This window comes from Blennius ocellaris (genome assembly GCF_963422515.1).
Source record: "Blennius ocellaris genome assembly, chromosome: 3".
Lineage (NCBI taxonomy): Eukaryota > Metazoa > Chordata > Actinopteri > Blenniiformes > Blenniidae > Blennius > Blennius ocellaris.
Window position 1 is genome coordinate 25,788,828 of NC_137652.1, and position 20,329 is coordinate 25,809,156.

The window sequence follows — 20,329 nt, forward strand, 5'->3', positions numbered from 1 at the left end:
CAAAGCCAGCATAATCCCCCTGACAGGAACCCTGTGGGGTGAGGAGAGGGGGGGGTGACTCCTCCTTGCTTTCCATCCAGGAACCCTCACCAGGGGTCTTAAAGGAAATCCACCTTATACTTTGTTTTGAAGAGGAAACCCCCCACCCCCCGCCCCCACCCCACCCTCCGCCCTTCGCCAGCTCAAATAAATAACGTGCCACAGTGCCGCGGCCTCCTGTCCAGCTGGAGGCCTCGCTGCTACCTGATGCGGCCGTCGACACGTGGCACGCCCACTTGGGATTTGGGGTCGGGGCTCAGGGAGCTCCAGGGGTTCTTGGGGCAGGCCTGCATGACGGGGCAGGCGGTGGGGCCGACGGCGCAGACGTCCGCCGCCTCCCACAGCTCGCCCACCAGGCCGTCCAGCCAGCGCTCGAGCTCCGCGCCGGTCAGCGCCGCGTTCCTCTTGGCCTGCTCCACATAGCCCAGGCTGACGGGGATGTTGAGCACCGGGTTGAGGCCGTGGAAACTCTGCTCCATGTAGCTGTTCTTCGCCGGCCCGTTGTGGAGCTTCAGAGTGTCGTCTGGGGGAAACGTGGGAAGAGGAGTGAAGAGGAGGGGAAAAGACAGTGAGTCGAGAGTGTTCGGAGTCTTTAAAAAGCTGTGAAGTGACGAAGTTATTAAAAGGAAAAACACAGCTTGTTGCTTTCGGTTGTCTTGATCCTGTGCGCTTCAGGTGTGACATACTGGAGCTTTGCATGGATAAAAAAGATATTTCAGGCGCACACGTGTGAAAACCTGATCTGTTAACGCTGACGAGCACATCTGACAGATCTGCAAAGTAACTCACACACATCTGGGTGCATTTGCCTTCACGAGAGCAAAACGACCGGCAGATTATTTGCAAATCTATTATTGTACAACACGCAATGCGATTGTTATGCTAACCGTAGAGATTGGTGATGACGCCTCAGCTGATTGAGGAGTTTAACTATGTTGTATGTAGTTCACTGCCAGGAGAGGAGCAGTTCAGCATGCGGCCAGTCATTTACAGATACAGTGAGAATAATGAATCCAACCTGTGTGATTTTGGTGAATATAATGGCTTTCAACATATTTCTATCTATCTACGACGGCAACATTTTCAAAAAGATGCGTCTTCAACGGCTCCGAGCACCGTTGTCGTGTAAACAGCACAGCAAAGGGAGCTGGATACAGAGAGACAGCAGCTCCACAACGGTTTTCATGTACAGTAACTACATGATCAGTTAATAACACTTTACTGCTCAAACTGAAGGCATTCCAGCAATAATTCACTTTATCATTGTCAAAAAACTGTCGTTGATTTACAAAAATTGAGACGTGACTGAAATCAAAAGGTAAACTGAGAATGAACAGAGGTTCTCATATCTGATATAATATTTTCGCTGTTATTGTTCTGGGATTGATTTGTACAGAATGTAAATCCTCTTCTTTGACTCGGCATGTCGAGCCGTTTGTTCAGAAACGGTGAGAAATATTCGGGACGTGCCCTCAGTCTTTCTTCCCATGACGGCCGCGGCCTGAAAGGAAGACGGCAAACACACACACGCACGCACGCACGCACGCACGCACGCACGCACGCACGCACGCACGCACGCACGCACGCACGCACGCACACACACACACACACACACACACACACACACACACACACACACACACACACACACACACACACACACACACACACACACACACACACACAACTTCTCCTTGAAGCACCTTCTCCTCCCTGAGCCTCAGCGACGCTACAAATTCCTCACGGGTTCCCTAACCGAGGCCCGAGCCGTCGCTTCTCAGTGCGTCTGTGGAGTACAAGCTCCCTCTCACCCAGATGTGAGCAGACATCAGCGCTTTTCACACACTGGTGACACAGAAATGGATTCCGACACCGACCGAGGGCGGTCGCCTGCCCCCGCCAGCACCGCCGTCGCTCCCCGTGCTATGAAGTCATGCATGTGTGCCGTTCTGGTGCTTATGTATCAAAAATGTGGCGTCATTTCTCTCTCTCTCTCTCTCTCTCTCTCTCTTTCTCTCTCTCTCTCTCTCTCTCTCTCTCTGTGTGTGTGTGAGACTGCACGTGGAAGGCCACATCATAAAGTTTTACTGGCACTGCATGTAGGAGGGAAACCTGGTGCCAGACATGGCGGTAAATTATAGGCGGGCGGATGGAACAGCACAGACCAAAGCGCACATTACAAGAGGCGCACGTCAAACCGAGCATATACACAAGGTTATTATGTAATAACTATCATTTCCACTTTTAATACAGAAGAAGCCGGGAACTCAGTAGAGCAGATAATTTTCAATCTCTCTCTCTTTTTTTTTTTTTTACAAATAAAAAGGTGTGAAACATGAGAATGTGACTTTCGTAGAACAAAAGTGGTGTAGTGGTTAGCCCAGTCACCTCATAATGAGAAAGCACTGTGTGTACATGTGTGGTTTTCTTCATGTACTTATTCACACAATTAAATTATATGCTTTTTAGTTGTGCTTTGGGTTGCTGCTGATTCTGGATTATCAGCCCTGGGATAGTTCAAGACTGAATGCTCTCTGTATCGACAAGATCTCGCAAAATGAGAACACTTCAAATAACATAACCATGAATATTTTTTAACACTTAACAGATGCATTTTCATTTACAATCTTCCGTGTTGGTATTTAACTAAATGTAAATGTTTTATAAAGTGATAATTGGGGGCTGAAAAATGTATTGTTGTAAACTAACTGAACTGTGAGTTTTCAGCATCCCCCTTCTGCATGTCAACCTATTCTAAGATTTTTGCATTGTTATTCAACCGATATGCAGCTGTAATATTACTGCAACAACTAACAGTATCCCGTCCATGTTGTGTGTTTCACCAAATTCCCATTCACGTTGACTGGCCAATATACATTTTTTATGAAAGTTGTGCCTCTTGCCTCTTAAAGAGGCAGCACACAAAATATGGAATGAAGAAGAATACTCTGAACTGTCCAAAGAGTGTTATGGTAACATTTCACAGATTAGGCTAACTAAAGGAGAAAGCGGGTTATATGTGTCTCCTGGACTAAAATGAGATTGCCGTCAAAGAGGAAGACATGTTAAGTCCTCGACGTGAGCTGCAACCGTCGACCGTACCAACAGATGGATGGACCGTATTGACAAAGCTCTAATGTATCGGACAGAGGTTACGGTTACAGTATATAACTGGAGGACGGCTCTTTATTATGGACAATATATTGCGCTGGCAAAGGGAAGCATCTCCACGCAGACATCAATAGGAAGCCAGACCGTGACTGCATAATGCAAACAAAACTTAAAGAGCCATAAACCAGCGGCTGCTGTTTAACACGCTTTGACACGCCGCCGAGCCGGCGAGACGCAGGTAAAAGACACAAGCCCGAGCTTTATGTGTTGTTTCTCTTCATCATTAAAACGACTCGCGGAGATTATTAAACTGGGAAACTGGCGTCTCGTCTCTCCTGTGACTTTGGGAGCAAACTGGCTGTTTATGGATTAGAACAACGCCGTCTTGCCCCTTACCCATGGTGACTGATTGATTTAATTGTGTCATTGTTTTTGGAGCGCAAAGTGTGCTGCTGTTTAACACTCTGCTTAGTATGTATGAGCAGCTCGTCGGGTTATTAAGGGTGACTTGATGACAAATAACCAGGGTCTGCAGAGGCCCAGAGGCTTGATTAGAAAGGGCATCGCAGAAAATACAAGGTTGTGTGCGCGTGTGTGCGTATGTGTGTGTGTGTGTGTGTGTGCTTGTTTTGGAAATCAGCAATCAAACAAATGTCGTGTCTGTGACACAAAGTTGTTGCCAAGGGGAAATGAAAGTGCTGAAATACTGAAATGACAAACTAATCATGAATGTATTTTGAGTCAGTGCTTTATGTACAGAGACAATAAAAGCAGAGGAGGATAAAACTTATTTCACTTTTCGACTAGTCAAAACGACGATTTTTACTTTCAGGCTGATTTTAGTTTTTTGGCAGTAGAATTGTTGATAACTTCAGCTTCTAATATCTGGTTATTCAGTGTAACTGTGTCTTTAAGAGGCTCATGTGTGACACACAGTGGAGCAGTGGTTTCAATACGGCTGGGGCTTTTCTGGGTGCAGTTTGCATGTTCTCTCCCTGTGCAGGAGTTTCTTCCGGTTACTTCGGTTTCTTCCCACAGTCGAAAAACATGCATGTGATGCAGTAATCGGTGACCTTATGCCCCAAGGTGTGTGTGTGTGTGATTGGTTGACTGTCAGCGTGTATCCTGCCCTCACCTACAATTAGCCGGTATAAAGTGGAATAGAAGATGGAAAGCGCTATTTCTGTTCTTTTTGGCAGTTTTTGAACTCTTCCGTTATCATAAATCATTATAAGTCACGATAGCAGGAAGTACATGCGTGTTAAATCCTGCCGGAGGTGAAACAACATGAATATGAGGGCTAATTACAGTTAAGACTCAGTGACAACATACGTATATTGTTAGTGAGACTATAGCGACTGTTTTAATCCTGAGATGTGGTGGAGGAAGAGTGAAAGATAAGGTGAAAATACAGCGTTTTAACGTTGCGCTTCAGTGCAGTGCTGCAGTGAGAAGCACTTACTTTTCACCTCTGTGAGTTACTGAACGCCAAGTCAGGCTCGCAAACCGTGCAGCAACGTCAGACTGCGCTTTGAAAGTCTTCAAGAAACGCAGTGCCGGGCTCCGGCGGAGCCTCGACGTGAGGCAGTTCAAATAACTCCCCCCCCCCGCTCCCCGGGCGCCGTTTTAATGAACGATCACCTCTGGTTGAGGAACCGCACGGCCGTGCAGTAAGTCCCGCAAAAAGGCTATTTGTTTCAAATCACACAATCAATAGTAATTTTGTGTTATGCTAAAACTGAAACAAACGGCAAGCGCTTGTTACAAATAAGCCTCATTACAGCCACAGAGGCCACTTTCATGCTCTCACCTTGTCGTATGGGCTGGCGCTTGTTGTAAGCTAATGGGGCAATCAGGAAGCGCATCTCCGCCACGGGGCTCCAGTGGTGCAGGATGCGGACGCTCCACACGCCCGGTCGCAGGGGCTGGTTGAGCGGCGGGCGATAGTGGGTGTACTCCGCGCCGGCGTCTATCAGGATGTCGTAGGTGGCGGCGATGACGTTGGTGGGGTCGATCCACACGACGGTGACGGTGACGTTGGGCCCTTTGGTCCACTTCTGCATGCCCACGGTCTCGTCCATGGGGCCCAGCAGACCGCCAAAGTTTCTGAACATGCGCTCTTTGGCGTCCCACTCTGTGCCGATCTGGCGAAGGAGAGGAAAGGAGGGAGGAGGGGGAGAGAGAGAGAGAGAGTGAGTGACAGAATGGGGTAAGAATAGAGACGAGCAGCGAAACAACTGTGCGAGACGGCACGTGTGTTGACACTGCACGGCGATAATGAGGGAGAAACACACCGTGTGCAAGGCGTCGCCATTAAACCAAAGTATTACGATAACCAATATCTGCTCTCAATTATCTTGGGAAGCAATCTTGGGCATGTATTTTTCATCACGCAGCGCCATATGGGAGGCAGGCTGAGGAGGCAGGCGTATGATTACATCCCAACCCCGTCCCAGAGGGGCCGAGATCAAATGCAGGAGAGAGAGAGAGAGAGAGAGAGAGAGAAAGGGAGAGAGAGAGAGGGAATGCAATGTGCACCAGGGTCCAGGGTGAACAACATTTGTCCTGAACAGAAAGTACAGGGGAGATTACAGGCTGACATCAGCACAGGAAAAAACAAACAAACACAACAACAACAAAAAACAAAACGGAAGCTTCTGATTATGTGCAGGCACAACCACCAGCAACTTGTGACAGAAAAAAAGAAGAGATTTTGGAGGAGAGTCCCGTTTAAAAAAAAAAAAAAGGGGAGTTTTAATGCCTCTATGAAGGCTGAGCGACGGCGCCTTCCCTGTGACAATTTTCAGATAAATAAACCGAATATAAAAACGTAACAGATAGCAGCAGTAAGTCAAATATATCTTTTTCTGAATTATGGGACGTGCAGTGCCTCCGGCTGCAGAACATGGAAGCAGGTGCCAGCCTGCGACACGCTGGAGGGCTGCCAGTGCAACAATGAGCCACTTTAAGATTATTACATCCAGCAAGCTTACATAATTAACATTTAGCGTACACGTGTTCGCAGGTTGCTGCTTATATTATTTTACTTGTGCTTCAAGCACAGTTACAAAGACGGGCGAAGTGAGGTGGAATGCAAACGGAGCGAGAAAACAGAGGACAACAGGGGGGGGTGGGGGGGGGGGGGGGTGTAATTGTTTAATTGTAATATCTTTGTTGTGCTGGACTGCGAAACCGTGTGATCTGCAAAATGAACGCAACCGAGCAACCGAGATTGATGAGGATGGCAGAGCGATGGAGAGAGAGGCAGCACACACACACACACACGCACACACACACACACACACACACCGACAGTAAAGAAATGTCTGGGGTGTTGGCAGAAACGTGAGAAGGATGGCGGCTGGAGGAAGCGCTCATCCTGACGATGGGAGCTGATTAACACGGCCTCACCCGGCCGGACGATCAATGGCTGACTGGAACCGACTGGGTTTTTTACGGACTGTTAAGAGCTCAACGTTGTGATGCATAGTATAAATAGACTCTGCCGGCATAAATGAGACACACGGGGAAGAAGTGCGGGTCTCGTGTTTAAGACGCCTCGCGCGCCCGTCTCCATTATTAGCCTGACCTCTGCCATTCTTGCCCCTCAGACCTCGGCTCCTTTCTCTTTACATCACTAATCAACTCTCTCTGGCACCTCTGCAGCTCATTACTCTATCCGAGGCTGACGTGCTGGCACACTGTGCAGCGCCGATTGATTGGCAGCGTTCTCCTTCTCAGGACCAGGAAGAAGACAGACGAAGGGGGTTATCGACGGAGGAACCTCATCGTATTCCACGAGGAGATGCAGCAGATGTCTGACTAAACCAGGGAGTTGTGAGAGGGAGAGTCTGACAATGTTCACAAGTTGTGGGTAGCAGGGAACCCCTGGAGGCTCTGCTTCTGCTTCTTGCCTCTAGTTTATTCAGCAACAAGCATCAAATAAGTGCAGTATAAATTACGCGCAGCTGGTGCTGCAGTCTAACTTGCACCTTTAATATTTTCATTTTTTTTTTTTTTTTTCCAGTTCCTGGCTAGACGAGTCCTCCTCGTCTTGACTGCTCAGGCTTTCCTCTGCCGGCAGGTTAATAAGGTGCACACGCAACCTGCTGGACTGGCTGTCCGCCTTATGCCCCAGCTCCATCTTGTTACTATAGAGGTGCTGGATAGAAGGTAATTTCTTCCACAAGCATTAAAAACACACACACACACACACACACACACACACACACACACACACACACACACACACACACACACACACACACACACACACACACACACACACACACACACACACACACACACACACACACACACACACACACACACACACACACCACATTTGCATAGTGTAAATTGACCTGTTGTGTATTTGACCAGAGAGCTCGCAGCTCTTCGCCCACACAAATACTGTACATGGCATTACTAAAAGTTAGTTAAATACAGTTCTTGAATTTTCAGGGACTGGAGAGTCTCTGTCATGGTGATTAAACTCAAGGTGCACCACTAGATAATAGGCAAAGCCACTAGTAGCAAGAAACTCTTTCTTCCAGTTTGAAAGTAGGTCAAACAGGGATTAACTTCTGGCCCATTTCAGCCTATAGCTTACGTTGACCTCCACACCCAACCTGGCCCTTGCTGATTTCACCCTATAAGCTTTGGCTTAAGACCCAATACCCAATCAAGTCTTACGACTGCTCACCAAGTCGGAGGCTCGTGACCTTCTTTTGCTGCTGGCTGCGCTGCGAAGGACGTGCTTCTGCGGAACCAGCGCTGATCTGGCAACCTCTACCTGCTTTCACCAGTTACTCCATTACTCGACAGGTCTCGCACTCTGTTTACACCCGCTTTCCACTCACTTGGACCAATTATTCAGATTTTGCGTTCGTAGCAGGCAATTACTTACAGCCATCGCTAATTTTAAGAGACTTAACCCTCATTTATTGTCTTACAAATGGAAAGAAAAGCCCCTGATCTGATAATGACTCATGCATTATACATTAGCATTTTTTTTTTCTTTCCTTGTATCTCCACATATCGTACGTTCCACCATTCGTTTTTATAGCCTCTTTTACTTGTTTCATCTCCTGCTCAATTCCACGCTTGACCTAATAGAAAACATAAAACACTCCCATCTCATAATCCAGCTCTATTCAATTTCTTCTCACTGACCTGGCGACCCCGCAAACCTTTGCTCCACGTCGTGAGCTCACTGGCGCCTACAGTCTGACACTCCCATTAAATAAGGCCGGCCAGTTTGATCCGGCGAGGGCACACAGACAGTCCTGCTCTACATCTGGCCCTGCTTAAAGCCCCTCCAGGCTCCTTTCTACCACTAACGGTGGCACTTTTTTTTTTTTTTTTAAAGAGACGTGAGGGCAATTAAATACAGGTGTTCACCAGAAGCCCCAGCAGAGTCTCCTGGGAAACTCTGACACCACTGAGGCACCGTGATGATACTAAAGCAGATGAAGATGAGGCGCGAGGAGGGTTTGGTGTGATGCTTAAAAACACACATGAATAGAAAATGTTTGAAAGAGTGAATATTGACCTGCATCCATCATTTTATCTGCATATAACAGAGACATTAGTTCTCTCTCTGTGCTAACTAACATAATTCTTATTTTTTTTTTTTTAAACAACAGATTTATTTAGGAAAGCATTCTTTTTATTTTTGATAAAAAAAGTTGCATTTGCTGTTTATGTACAGTGTATTTCTGTTTTGGCCTCTTTTATCTCCTTCCTGCTGAATCCCTTTGATTTGATGTATGAAAGCTGCTGTAAATGAAGTTCTGCCGTTTTTCTTCTTATAGACTCGACTCTTTGAAGGTACACAGTCTGACTTGATCAAAGAAGACATTCTAAATTCTTGAATTTATGAAAGGTTTTTGATTGACCACCTTCTAGGTTTCTTCATTTTCTTGCACAGTTAATGCGACAGTGAACGTTTGATTTTCACCACCGTTATAAGCAAATAAGTGCCGTTCTCAATTTTTATCCCAATTTGTTTTAATTATCTGTATATTATTAACATCAAATTTGGTATTTCATTATCGTGACAATGCTTCTTGGTAATTTTATTTGTGGGTGGAGAAGATGGAGAAGAGATTGGAGGCTGCTAAATCACCAATTCAGCCACAATTCAGACTCTATTTTCAATTCATTTCAGGTAAATGCCCGGAGTGAAACAAGTCAAAAGTGTTTACATAAAGGTCAATCCTAAACATCTCAGACCCAAATGAAACCATTTCTAAAAGTTGAACCTGGCCATTGATGTCTCTGACTATGTCTATGTCTATGTATACAGGTGCTATTATGCTATTTATGACATTTAGTTCACATTTCCCTGTATAAATAGCGAGTGTAGACAAAAATGACAAGCAACTCTGAAATGATTGAAACCAGTTTGCAGAGATTTGTAAGACACATACATTTTTCAGCCTGTATTTTGTGGATCGGTTGTAGAGAATTACACATCAGTGTGATGTGTTGCTGTTATTCTTTCCTTCGAGCATGTGTGTGTAAACTGTGATGGTATATACGAGGACTAAAGCATCAGTCAAAGTCAGTCATTCTCCTGTATAAGATTTATCCAGCAGAACATAATATAGCTCTCAATGTCAAATCTGACTTGAGGTGAAATACTAATTTTAACTGTGCTGGCATTAAGTGGCCCCGTACTAAATCATGCTGTAAAAGGCCCCATAAAGGCGGCTGAGAAGCAGCAACAGGGGAGTATAAAGAGAGACATATCTGTCTTTCTTTATATCTAAAGGAGGACAGGGAACACATTGTTAAGCCCACCATATGGTTTATCAAGCAAACTCCAGCATATAGCCGGAGCATAATGGTCCATATCTGCAAAGTTGACAAAAAGCACAAAGCTGCCGGTGCCGCGCCGGCCCGTCCTCTTGAAGCTCTTTTCTGCGGACGTTTTGAATGACACGTGGACAAACTGACTGACTGACAGCCACGCCACGGTGCCCGACAGTAAACGCTTTCTCAGACTGAGCATCCCGATAAAAGCCGCAGCTCACATCACTTCTCTGTCACTCAGGGTTTCATAAGCTACACACACAAACAGGGCTTAGCGAGCGGGAGCCGCACGGCAGCTGGGTGTCGAGGATTTCTTTTGAGTCCACTCCCGCGCCGCCAGGAAAAGGTCAGATGGGGTCAAGGTGTGTCCACATTGTGTGTGTTTGACCACGTGGATAAACAAACGCAGTCACAAATTTGTTGACATTTCAGCTCGAATGGAAGCCGCGCATGATAAGGCAGAGGAAAAGGTCAATTTACATTCACTCAGTTAATTTTTGCCCTTCTTTTTCCATTTTTTTTTTTTTTAAGACACTCTGTGGCTGTCACATCACAGCTGGGCGGCTGTATCCTAAACAGGCGTTGTGGTAAACAGTAACACAGATTAACATAACAAGACAATCAGGGGAGGCATTCCAGTGTGAAGGTGAGAAGACGTTCTATTAGGAAACAACAAATAAGCAGCACATGAAGCGCTCATCCCTGTAAACTTGGATGAATTCAATCAATTTACATTTTACAAGGCCATTACAGGCACCACTTTAATTGTGTGGAGATGTGCCGCTATGAGTCTTGGCAAGGGCGCCACAGCAATGAATATGAGGTCACCATGGCAATGAGCTGTATATCTCACCTCTAATTACATGCCGAAGAGCGTGTTTTTCCTGTGTGTCGCTCACAGTTTTTAATGGAACTCATTTTCTGACACCGGCAATGGCTGACTGAAGGTTTTGTGACTCATGCCAAAACAAGCGACTTAAATGCAAATTTAAAAGCAATGCAGAGGCGCACAGAGGGACGCGCTGACTCACCTCCGCGAACTGCAACCTGCTGAAGGTGCTGGTGGGAGGGGTGGTCAGCTTGAAGTTCTTCTTGGGGGCCACCCACGTCTCCATGATCTCCAGCTTGCTGGTCGCCAGGTTGGTGGCGTGGTGCCTGACCAGGTAGCCCTGGAACTGGTCCGACTGGAAGTAGAGGTGCACGGACACCGGGTGCCCCATGGGGAAGTACCTGGCAGAGTGTGGAGGAGGATAAGTGAGGGCCATTAGCACACCTGACACCTGCCGACCAACCTAACGTGCGGCTTTTCGTGTGGCTGAACACCCGAGATTCATCCGGATAAGTCGCCTGCAGGGAAACAGCCTTGGACATGCTAATGCGGCTGGATGCTAATGTGTTCTTGCAGCGAAGGTTAGCGCAGAGTCAATGTGTTCTGTGATTGTGTGACACGGCGGACATTAATTCAATGACCTTTAACAGAAATCCAATTGGTTGAAGACATGTGTCGACTATGCAGATAATGCTCCTAAAGTGCTGCAGCTGAGCTGCTGTGTGCCCACGTTTGTGCGTTGTTGCGTTTCCCCCCCCCCCCCCCCCCACACTCTTTAAGTCTGTACATAATGATTAAATGAGATCAAAGATAACGTTATGGACTGGCGAACATTTAATTAGGTGAATAACACATCCTGTCAATACTAACTAACGCTGTATGTTGTTTCAACATGGGATCGAGTTCTGGAGTGAAAACGGTGATTGAGGAAGTCACAGAAGGGACGGCAGCGTTCCCAATATCACAGAATATTCTTTGGGTGTATTGATTTGGATAACTTGGTACATGACAACGCTTCAAGTGAAAACGCATCGTGTTTGCATTTTCGTTTCATAGAAGTTTTACATTTACACGGAAATATTGGAAAAATATTACATCACACAGAAAAATCTGGTAATTAAATATTTTGCCCCTAAATCCAATTGTAAATAATTAAATTGTCTTGTTTTGACTCATTATCACTGTTTTGGCGCGGAACAGGTACTTGTTCTTATTGACAATCTACTGAGCATGTGCAGAAGAACTATTCATCATGGCCGTGGTGTTTTACGCTGTCAACATGGAGCCTGAATGCTTTTCCTGAATTTTCCGTTTTCGTGACGACGGAGTTGGAGCGTTGCCAGAAAGTCCCACCCTCAGAGGCGTTTTCCAAAACATTGTGTATTCATTCGAAAGTGTTGTCATTTCAACGAGGCCTCAGACTTCTGAACACACCCTCGGAAAAAAAAAACACCCGGCAGAACCCACTGAGACTCTGCTGAACAAAGTTGAACTGGGTCGCCCAGTGAAGGTCTTGCCCTCCTGATTTGTCTGTTGTTTATTTGCGTGTCGCTCACGACGTGGCAGAGGGTCGGCCCGCGGGGCAGCCAGCCGGAGTGACTTCTGGAAAAACAAAAAAGGGGCCCGGGTGGGAACTGCTGGGGAACACAACACAGCTGCTCTCTGGACACATCCTGACTCTGTCTTGCCCAGATCTCCCATCCCTCTGCTTCCTTAAACTCTATTTTCTCTCTCTCTCTCTCTCTCTCTCTCTCTCTCTCTCTCTCTACACACATACTCACTGTTTCTCCCTCGTGCCCACAGCCTCATCAGTATTCCACTAAAGGACCAGGAGTCAACCCGTCCTGGTAAATGCTACCCTGACAAGCAGAACAGCAAATATTTACCCCCGCAAGGATAGCACTGCTCCCTCCCTCTTCGCCTGCTCACTCTTTCCCCCATCCTCATCGCTTTTTTTCTTTTCTTCCACCTCCCCACCTGCCTCTTCCGCTTTGCTCCCCTCTTCTTCTTCTTCTTCTTCTTTCATCTCTCTCTCTTTCGGTCATGGTCTCTTGGCTTTCATGCACCCCAAAAAGCTCCATTTTCCCCCTAAAAGAGATGTGGCTGGCGGAGTGAAGGGGCCGGGGCGTCGCCTGCACAGAAGCCCCATTCAGCCTTTTGACTCAACAGTCTCTCCAATTGAGTCACAGCAGGCTGCTAAAAGAGCCAAATCGCTCCCTGTGTCCTTTTCCTCTCTCGTGCTCCCGCCTCACACTGAGGCTGACCCACACATCTGAATCCTGCACGCCTGCTGAATTACCCCCCAAAAAACACACACACACACACACACACACACGCCATATGTGGGCATACTTCAGAAATCAGACCACGACATGAATAAGATATGTTTCCCACTGAGAACTTTGTTGCGGCTTGCGATTGGTTTTAATTACTCGGCTTGATGATTCAAAATTTAGATCAATAAAACATAAATAAGAGAGCTGCAGGCAGGCTTTGGATAGGCTCGCCACACGCAATGTATATTTAATTATCACACTAATAAACCCGGGTGTCGCCAGATTATGAAAATCATAAAGCAATTTAGACTTCTCTTTTTTTTTTTTTGTTTTGTTTCGCTTGATCTACGTAACGCTCAGTGTTTCTCATACGGTTTGTGTTTACCTCTTCACAAAGAAGTCACAAACATGTAAAGGATTACCACTAATGACTTTATGTCTGTAGACTGCGCAGACAATTCTAAAATGCAATGCATTATTCATGACGTTCATGCTTATGAGTAAACACATCACAGAGGACGCAGGACTGGTTTCATTGTGTGACATTGTGTGTTAATTTATGACATCCTCTGAAGCCATTCAAAGCCTCTGTGTTGCGTTGCAGCAGTGTTTGCCTTTCGCGTGATCGACTTTGCCAGTGATCACAATAGAAATGTGGGCGACTTCACAACTTCAGTCCTCCTTTTAACTTTGGATCACGCATGTTTGTGTTTAATTAGTAAACCTGCAACTTCAAACAAAATGCACCTCTTCACTGAAGCTCAGCACAAACACTATTAAAACCGATTTATGTGATACACCTTGCCAACTTCAGCCCAACTTCCAGTTTGCAGATGAGGATTTAAGCTCGACGCAGAAGGATTAATGCAGCTCAAACACACATTTTACTTTAATCTGTATGCCTTTGCTTTATGTATATTTACACAAACTGAAGCGCTGAAGTGACACTGAGAGGTTCTCAGACCTTTTAGAAAACAACCAAAAAAAGGTTGCTCCACAATGCCAGCTTGAGCAAACACGTTAACAGAAACCATGCAAACACTCACGAGGCATCACTACAAAGGCTGGCACACAACCACGACATGAACGCTCTATTCACAGTAGTTCGCATTGTTTGCTTAATCTGCGACCTCTGATCTCTCAGCCGTTTTGAATTGGCTCCATGTTGCTTGAGACCGTCTCTTTCTTTCTCGCGCCTGAACACTCACACGTACATATTTTTCTTGCTTCTGCTCTCTAGATGAAATGTTTGAATGGAAACAGCTGCAGCGGATAGATTGGAGTGACGCTCGACAGGCGGAAGCCATGCTTTCTTTACCTGCAAGGTCCTACAGAACACCCACAATGCAGCAGGGTATGTGTGTGTGTGTGTGTTTGGACTGTGAGGTGTCATCCCCGATAATCTATCCATCTATCCATCCATCCATCTCTCTATAATCAATTCCTGACAATTTAATTTAGTAGTGTGCTGGGCAGAGTCTAGGAATTCATCAGTGCCGATGTGTCCATCCCCGGACTGAGCACGTAGTCTCTCCAGACGGCGGTCCGCCGTTTGAGTACATTTTTTTTAAAAAAGGAATGTGTTTTCTGATGTTGACTTAAATCTTTAAACTAATGATGCGTTACCTTTTTAAAGGAACTATGTCTCTTTATGTGTAGAAATGCATTGCTATTCATCCTCGGTCACCGAAATTTTGCAAAAAATGTACTTATTATAATAAGTCACCTAAATGGGAGGTCGAGGAATAAAACAGTAGCATCTACAATGGGATGAAATCGATTTCAGCCTGGTCTGCCTCGGGAGTTTGGCGCCTCGGGTGGCCGTGTCGTCTGGCATGGCTGCTGGTGTAAATATGTACATTTACCAGAGGGCATCATTTCAACAACGCTGCATCACAAGTTAAAAACTAGAATTGTATGATGCATTTCTTTACTTATATTATTCCCAGACAGGGGGTGTGGCCCACGCCACACAGCAAGCACGCCATACTATCAGTCAGTTCACCTCATGACTTATAAAACTTAGAAAAGTGGCTGACGACCCACAAAAAGCTTTAGATTGTCTCCATATTTTGTTAAACCGCCTTTCCCCTCATGCTGTTTTCCATTTAGTTTTCCTTTATCTCGTCTCGTATGGGGAGAAGTAATTTTAATGTTTGTTGATGTCATTAAGATTCCCATAAAAATGTGATCTAAGGGCACATTTACTGTCGTAGGTGTTTTATTTATCTCGGGTTTCGAGGTGAAGTGCACCTCAATGGAGGGAGACAAATAAGCAATTTAAACCTCAGTTATCTGTTTGGCATCAGCATTTTTAATTTGTTGGGTGTTTTTGCTTGTTTCTTCCCGCACAGACACACTAAAGTTAAACTTCAACGCTCTAATATGAGACGATTTGCACATTATATATGAAATCATGTCGCGGGTTTTCCGGTTTCATTTGCACTCCATATGTTAACAGCCCTCTGGAAGTCATCCCCACTAATAATGCACCAGCCTGCGGTATATTATTCCTTGGGTTCGGACCCATGTATCCTCATCACTGACAGGGACTATCATCTTGTGCTGCATAATGAATAGCATTACCCAGTTTCAATGTGGAGCTCTTCATTGTTCTCCAGTTTCTATGACATTTGATCTAAGCTCGATGACACAGAAGGAAACAAAAGACTCTCATGTTGTGGTTTCAAATGTTAACATGGGCGGGACTCGCTTTTAGTGTTGCAGATGAACTACCTGTCCGTGGAGGCGCAGGTGTGCAACGGAACATGGGATGTCTGTGTGGAATAGATGCGTCACATATTTGAATCGTGTGTCCTTTGTTCACAAACCCCCACCTGCAGCTGTGGTCCTTGGGGTTCCCCTGCAGCGAGGCGGCCGCCCTGGCCAGGCCCAGGCGGGAGAAGGAGTGGTAGTAGGTGAGCTGCGTGTCCGACAGGCTGGCCACGCCGTCCGGCTCATCGTACACGTTCTCCCAGTAGGAGTTTAGCGCCGGCGTCCCCTGTGGGAACGGTCCGAACAGGTACGCGTCCAGCTGGTTCACGATCTCCTGGTTCACGCTGGCTTCAAACTTCCTCGCAAAGAAGGTGGGACGGACTGTTTGCTGCAGAGGGGGAAGGAAGAAGGCAGAGATTAGATAACAATAAGAAATAAAGGAGAAGATTTGAGAAACGGGGGTGTGTCGGGATGAGTGTGGACCGGAGGTGGCTGAACTTAGCAGATAAAAAACCGTTTATAGAAAAAAAAAAAAAAAAAAAAAGTTTGTGGATGCTTTATTGTAAGCATTAAATTAAAGTTCCTCTCTTCTCAATCTCTCTCTTTAATCCCTTTGCAGCACAAATAGTATCAGTGACTCTCAACCTCCAGGTCAGGACGCCACAAAGGGATGACGAGATTAACGACAGGATTTCCTCACAAATTCAGTATCGTGCAGCCGCGACGGACAGAAAACCAAATCTAGCGTATCAGTCCTAATGCAAGCGTGGAAATGAGTGAAGGAGCGGAGTCTTATTATCTTGAAGTGTCGAGTCCTAACAGCAGGAACGAGAGCAACATGCTGGAAGCCAGCTACTGGCTGTATGTTTTGTTTTTTTTCTCTTCCCACAAGGCTTTAAAAGCAGCATGTGAAAAGCTTTGGAAAGCAGTTAGCACTATGGGGGGAGCAGGTGGAACCAGAGCACGAGAGCAGGCTGAGGACGCAGGAGACTGAAGACTATTCAGACAACTGCGGTTAATTGGTGACAGTAATTTAGCCCCTATAGGTGTGTGTGAGTGTGCGTGGCAGTCAAATGTGTAGGCGCTGATGTGAATGGACCTCAATCACATATCCTTGTATAGACTTTTCACCACTGCACCAGTTTCAAAGCGCTTTACACTGTCAGTCATATTCACTCACACTGAGGTTCACCTCTTTCCAGCGTTCTGAGAGACATTATTTCACGCAGCTCTCCCTGCAGCTACACGCGCCTTTATTCTACTGTTTTCCACATAATAAATAAGCTCGTACCCAAGACCTGTAAACAATCTTTGATATGTAAAATTACCCATTTGTCTTTTTTTTCCCCCCCAAGAAAAAAGAAAAGTAGAAAAAAAAAAACCCAAAACAATTCTTCTTATATATATTACTATGCCTTCTTTCGCTATAACATTTGCATTTCGGCTTCAGTAAAAGGCCTCAGGACTTAAAAAAAAAAAAAAGAAAGAAAAATCTAACAGAACAAGTGATATAATAAGATCAAACTCGCTGTTCTTTTGTGGTACGTGACACCAAAACTTTCGCCGTAGATCTTTCAAGTCCTGTAAGCTTGTGAGGTGGATCGGTCTCATTCCAGCAAATTCCCCAACAGCCCAGTAAGAGAGGTCTTAAAAAGGTTAATCACGTTACCACGCAATTGCTATTGACGAAAGGATTTTGGGAGCGTCACTGGAGTTGCCCGTCGCTCAGGCCATTAGTGTCAGATAGCTTCATTACAGGAACTACAGTCAATAACAGCAGCCGAGGGTGATTGACCCGGAAAGGCCAAGAAGATGGCAGGAGACATGTGAACTGAAGCAGCAGCAGCAGTGCCATTTGAGCAGAGTTGTCCTTTTCTACAGCTGTCTGATGACCCTCTTCATCTCCCTTTTCCCACCAATTCTTTCTCTTGCTGCTGTCTGCCCTCCTCCACTTCATCCCTGCCTTTTTCTTTTTCCACTTTTGGTCCCATTTCACACGGTTTGTCGTGCGGCTGATGGTGCATCATGAACTCTCGCACCTCCACAGCTTGGCCTCCACACAAAGACATCGCTTCAGCCTCAGACATCAAAGTATTTATCAATAGCCACCCGGCATCTGACACATGAGTGTGACCTGCTTTAAAAAAAAAAAAAAAAAAACGGGGGGGACCTAATGAAGCTGTGGCACATTTCTTAGAGTTTCAGTCTTTCTCATGCTGCAGCAGAAACTGTGGGGAGTTAAAGTGGCTCTGCACAGTCACAGATGCATTCACCCTGGCTGATCAGCTGCATTTGTATTCCAGATCATCCGAAAGTCTGTCACAGAAAACCACCAAGATGTGTTTCCGAGCTGCATAAGTGATAATGTAGAATATAGCAATATGATCTGCGATACATACAAACACTCAAGTTTCCTTTTTTCTCCTCGCTGTACAAAACCTCATGGGCCGATCACACAATTTCACATTTGGCTTTTTTTTGGTTTAAAATGCAGTCATGAATTTGCAGACCACAGTTGCACATTGACACGTCATTCGTCACAGTTCAGTCAGACAGTCTTTGCATGTTGATAACGGTGAACTGGCGATATGTAGAGCAGCCTTAATGTCAAAGTGAAGGGCTCCTCAGAACAATACTAAAATGAACACTCAATACATGTACTTTTATAAAAGACTCATTTATAATCCAGCCTTCCTTTTAACAAGTTTGTTTGAGAATCAATAAGAAACTGATCATATATGTGCACCACAGCCTTTTTCTCTCTTTAAGTGTATTTCTTTTCTGACACACATCTCATGGATTTTACAATATTAAACAACTGGAGCTTTTTTTTTTTTTTAAGTCTTTTTTTAAGACATGCAGTGAAGATTTTTTTTAAACTTTTTTTCATAGCTAAAAGTTGCAAAATATGTAATTTTAGTTCATTTTGTGCAAATCATAGCGCAGGGGTGTCAAACAAAAGGCCCGAGGGCCAAAACTGGCCCACAAGCAGCTCCAATACAGCCAAACCACTGACAAAGAAAACCTTTTTTAAAAATCTAATTTCTTAAGAGTAGCAGACAGGACACAACACCGAGACCCTGGTTTGATAGCAATGAGGTAGTTCTCAGGGTGAGTTTGTGAAAAGATGCATAATGTAACAGCTACAGAAGTTTTTTGGATATTTCACTGTATTTTGGGCCAGAAGGTTTCATTAAAATTGGCTTTATACTGAGATTGTAGTCATTTTTAGTGGTAATTGTTTCCTTTGCAAGAATATAGACTTTTTCATTACGTACAGAACATTTCCTTTGTGTCTTTTTATTTCTCTTCATGTACAATTCTGTTTTGTATTAAGTTGCTTTCTGTTCTCTCTTTACACACCACACACTACACACACACACACGGAGAAGAATAAGACGATAACATTTTTTCGTGGCTGCACAGAGGGAACTGTGCATGATGCATGGGAGTGGACATCAGGGCACGGTGCATATAGGTGCTGGAAATCCCTCTGTGTTGCTTAGCAACAATCATATAATGCCTGCATTTCAGTCAGCAGAAATGAACAACAAATGATTAATTGAATAAATCATCTAATAATGTTTTATTGATTTCAATCAATATTTGGAATTAGTGATGGAGAAAAGTAATGTCACACTCGGTGCCGGGCTGTTAATATCGGCACGGTTGTAATCATGCAGAGATTCAAGCTCTGAGGTGGAGTGAGCAGTGGTTTGCACGCTCACCTCACTCTGAGAAAATCAGATGAGTGCATGTTCTTCCTGTGTGAGCGTGTTTAAAAAAAGTGATGGCCCAGGTTGGCTAAAGGGGGGGGGGGGGGGGGGAAATGGATGGCTGGATGTACTGCGGCAAAAAAACCCTACAACACATTTCCTTTTTTTTTTCTAATCAGTGCACTTCATAAAATCCCTGTGCGGGAAACATCCTCATCTGCAAGCCGACTTCAACGTCCACTCCACTCTTGAGTGTGCGCCTTCGCCTCGGCTCAGGGTCAAAGAGCTCACTCAATGGGACATTACGTCTCATTAATGCCTGGACGGGCTTCTGGAAAAGGCTGCTGTGTTCCCAGGGATGGGCTCCACTGATACCAGGGTGCCAAGCAGACCGGGCCGCGGTGCCAAGGAGCCTCGGGTAACGTGTTGGCAGCGCAGCGCCGGAGACCGGGGCGAGACAGACGGCAGACGGGTTTGGCACAGAGAGAGCTGAGGTCAGTGTGGCGAGCGAGGGGGGGAAACAGGAGACACGGAGTGACTCACCGTCCTTGAAGGATATGACATGAAGTGATATTTAACTGCGGCAGAACCTTTGTGTCGCAGCTTTTCACTGTTTGGGAGCGCATTAGAAGTCAAACAGCAACACCGGCGGTCTCTGGGGTCTCGCGGTCGCCGCGACTCACTCAGGCTGCTTTTGAAAAGAGACCTAACCCTCTTCCCCCATCGCAGACCAGAGGCAAAGCGGATATAATTACATCGACTGTGACTTTTTTTTTCGCTCTCTCCTTTTTTCTCTCTTTCAGGGTCATACTAATAGAGACATA

The 20,329-nt window shown here is 45.6% G+C and overlaps 1 protein-coding gene across 1 annotated transcript in view; it reads right to left on the minus strand.

Annotated features, from left to right (window-relative positions):
- Positions 1–239: 239 nt before the first annotated feature.
- The window catches only part of xylt1 (xylosyltransferase I), a gene marked incomplete at both ends in the record, with an annotated part of 92,035 nt that continues 71,945 nt past the window's right edge, over positions 240–20,329 (minus strand). Inside the window, 4 exons of the mRNA XM_080518275.1 lie at positions 240–562; positions 4,961–5,294; positions 11,001–11,199; positions 15,912–16,177. Coding sequence (XP_080374401.1) covers positions 240–562; positions 4,961–5,294; positions 11,001–11,199; positions 15,912–16,177 — 1,122 coding nt within the window. The remainder of the gene's footprint in view (positions 563–4,960; positions 5,295–11,000; positions 11,200–15,911; positions 16,178–20,329) is intronic.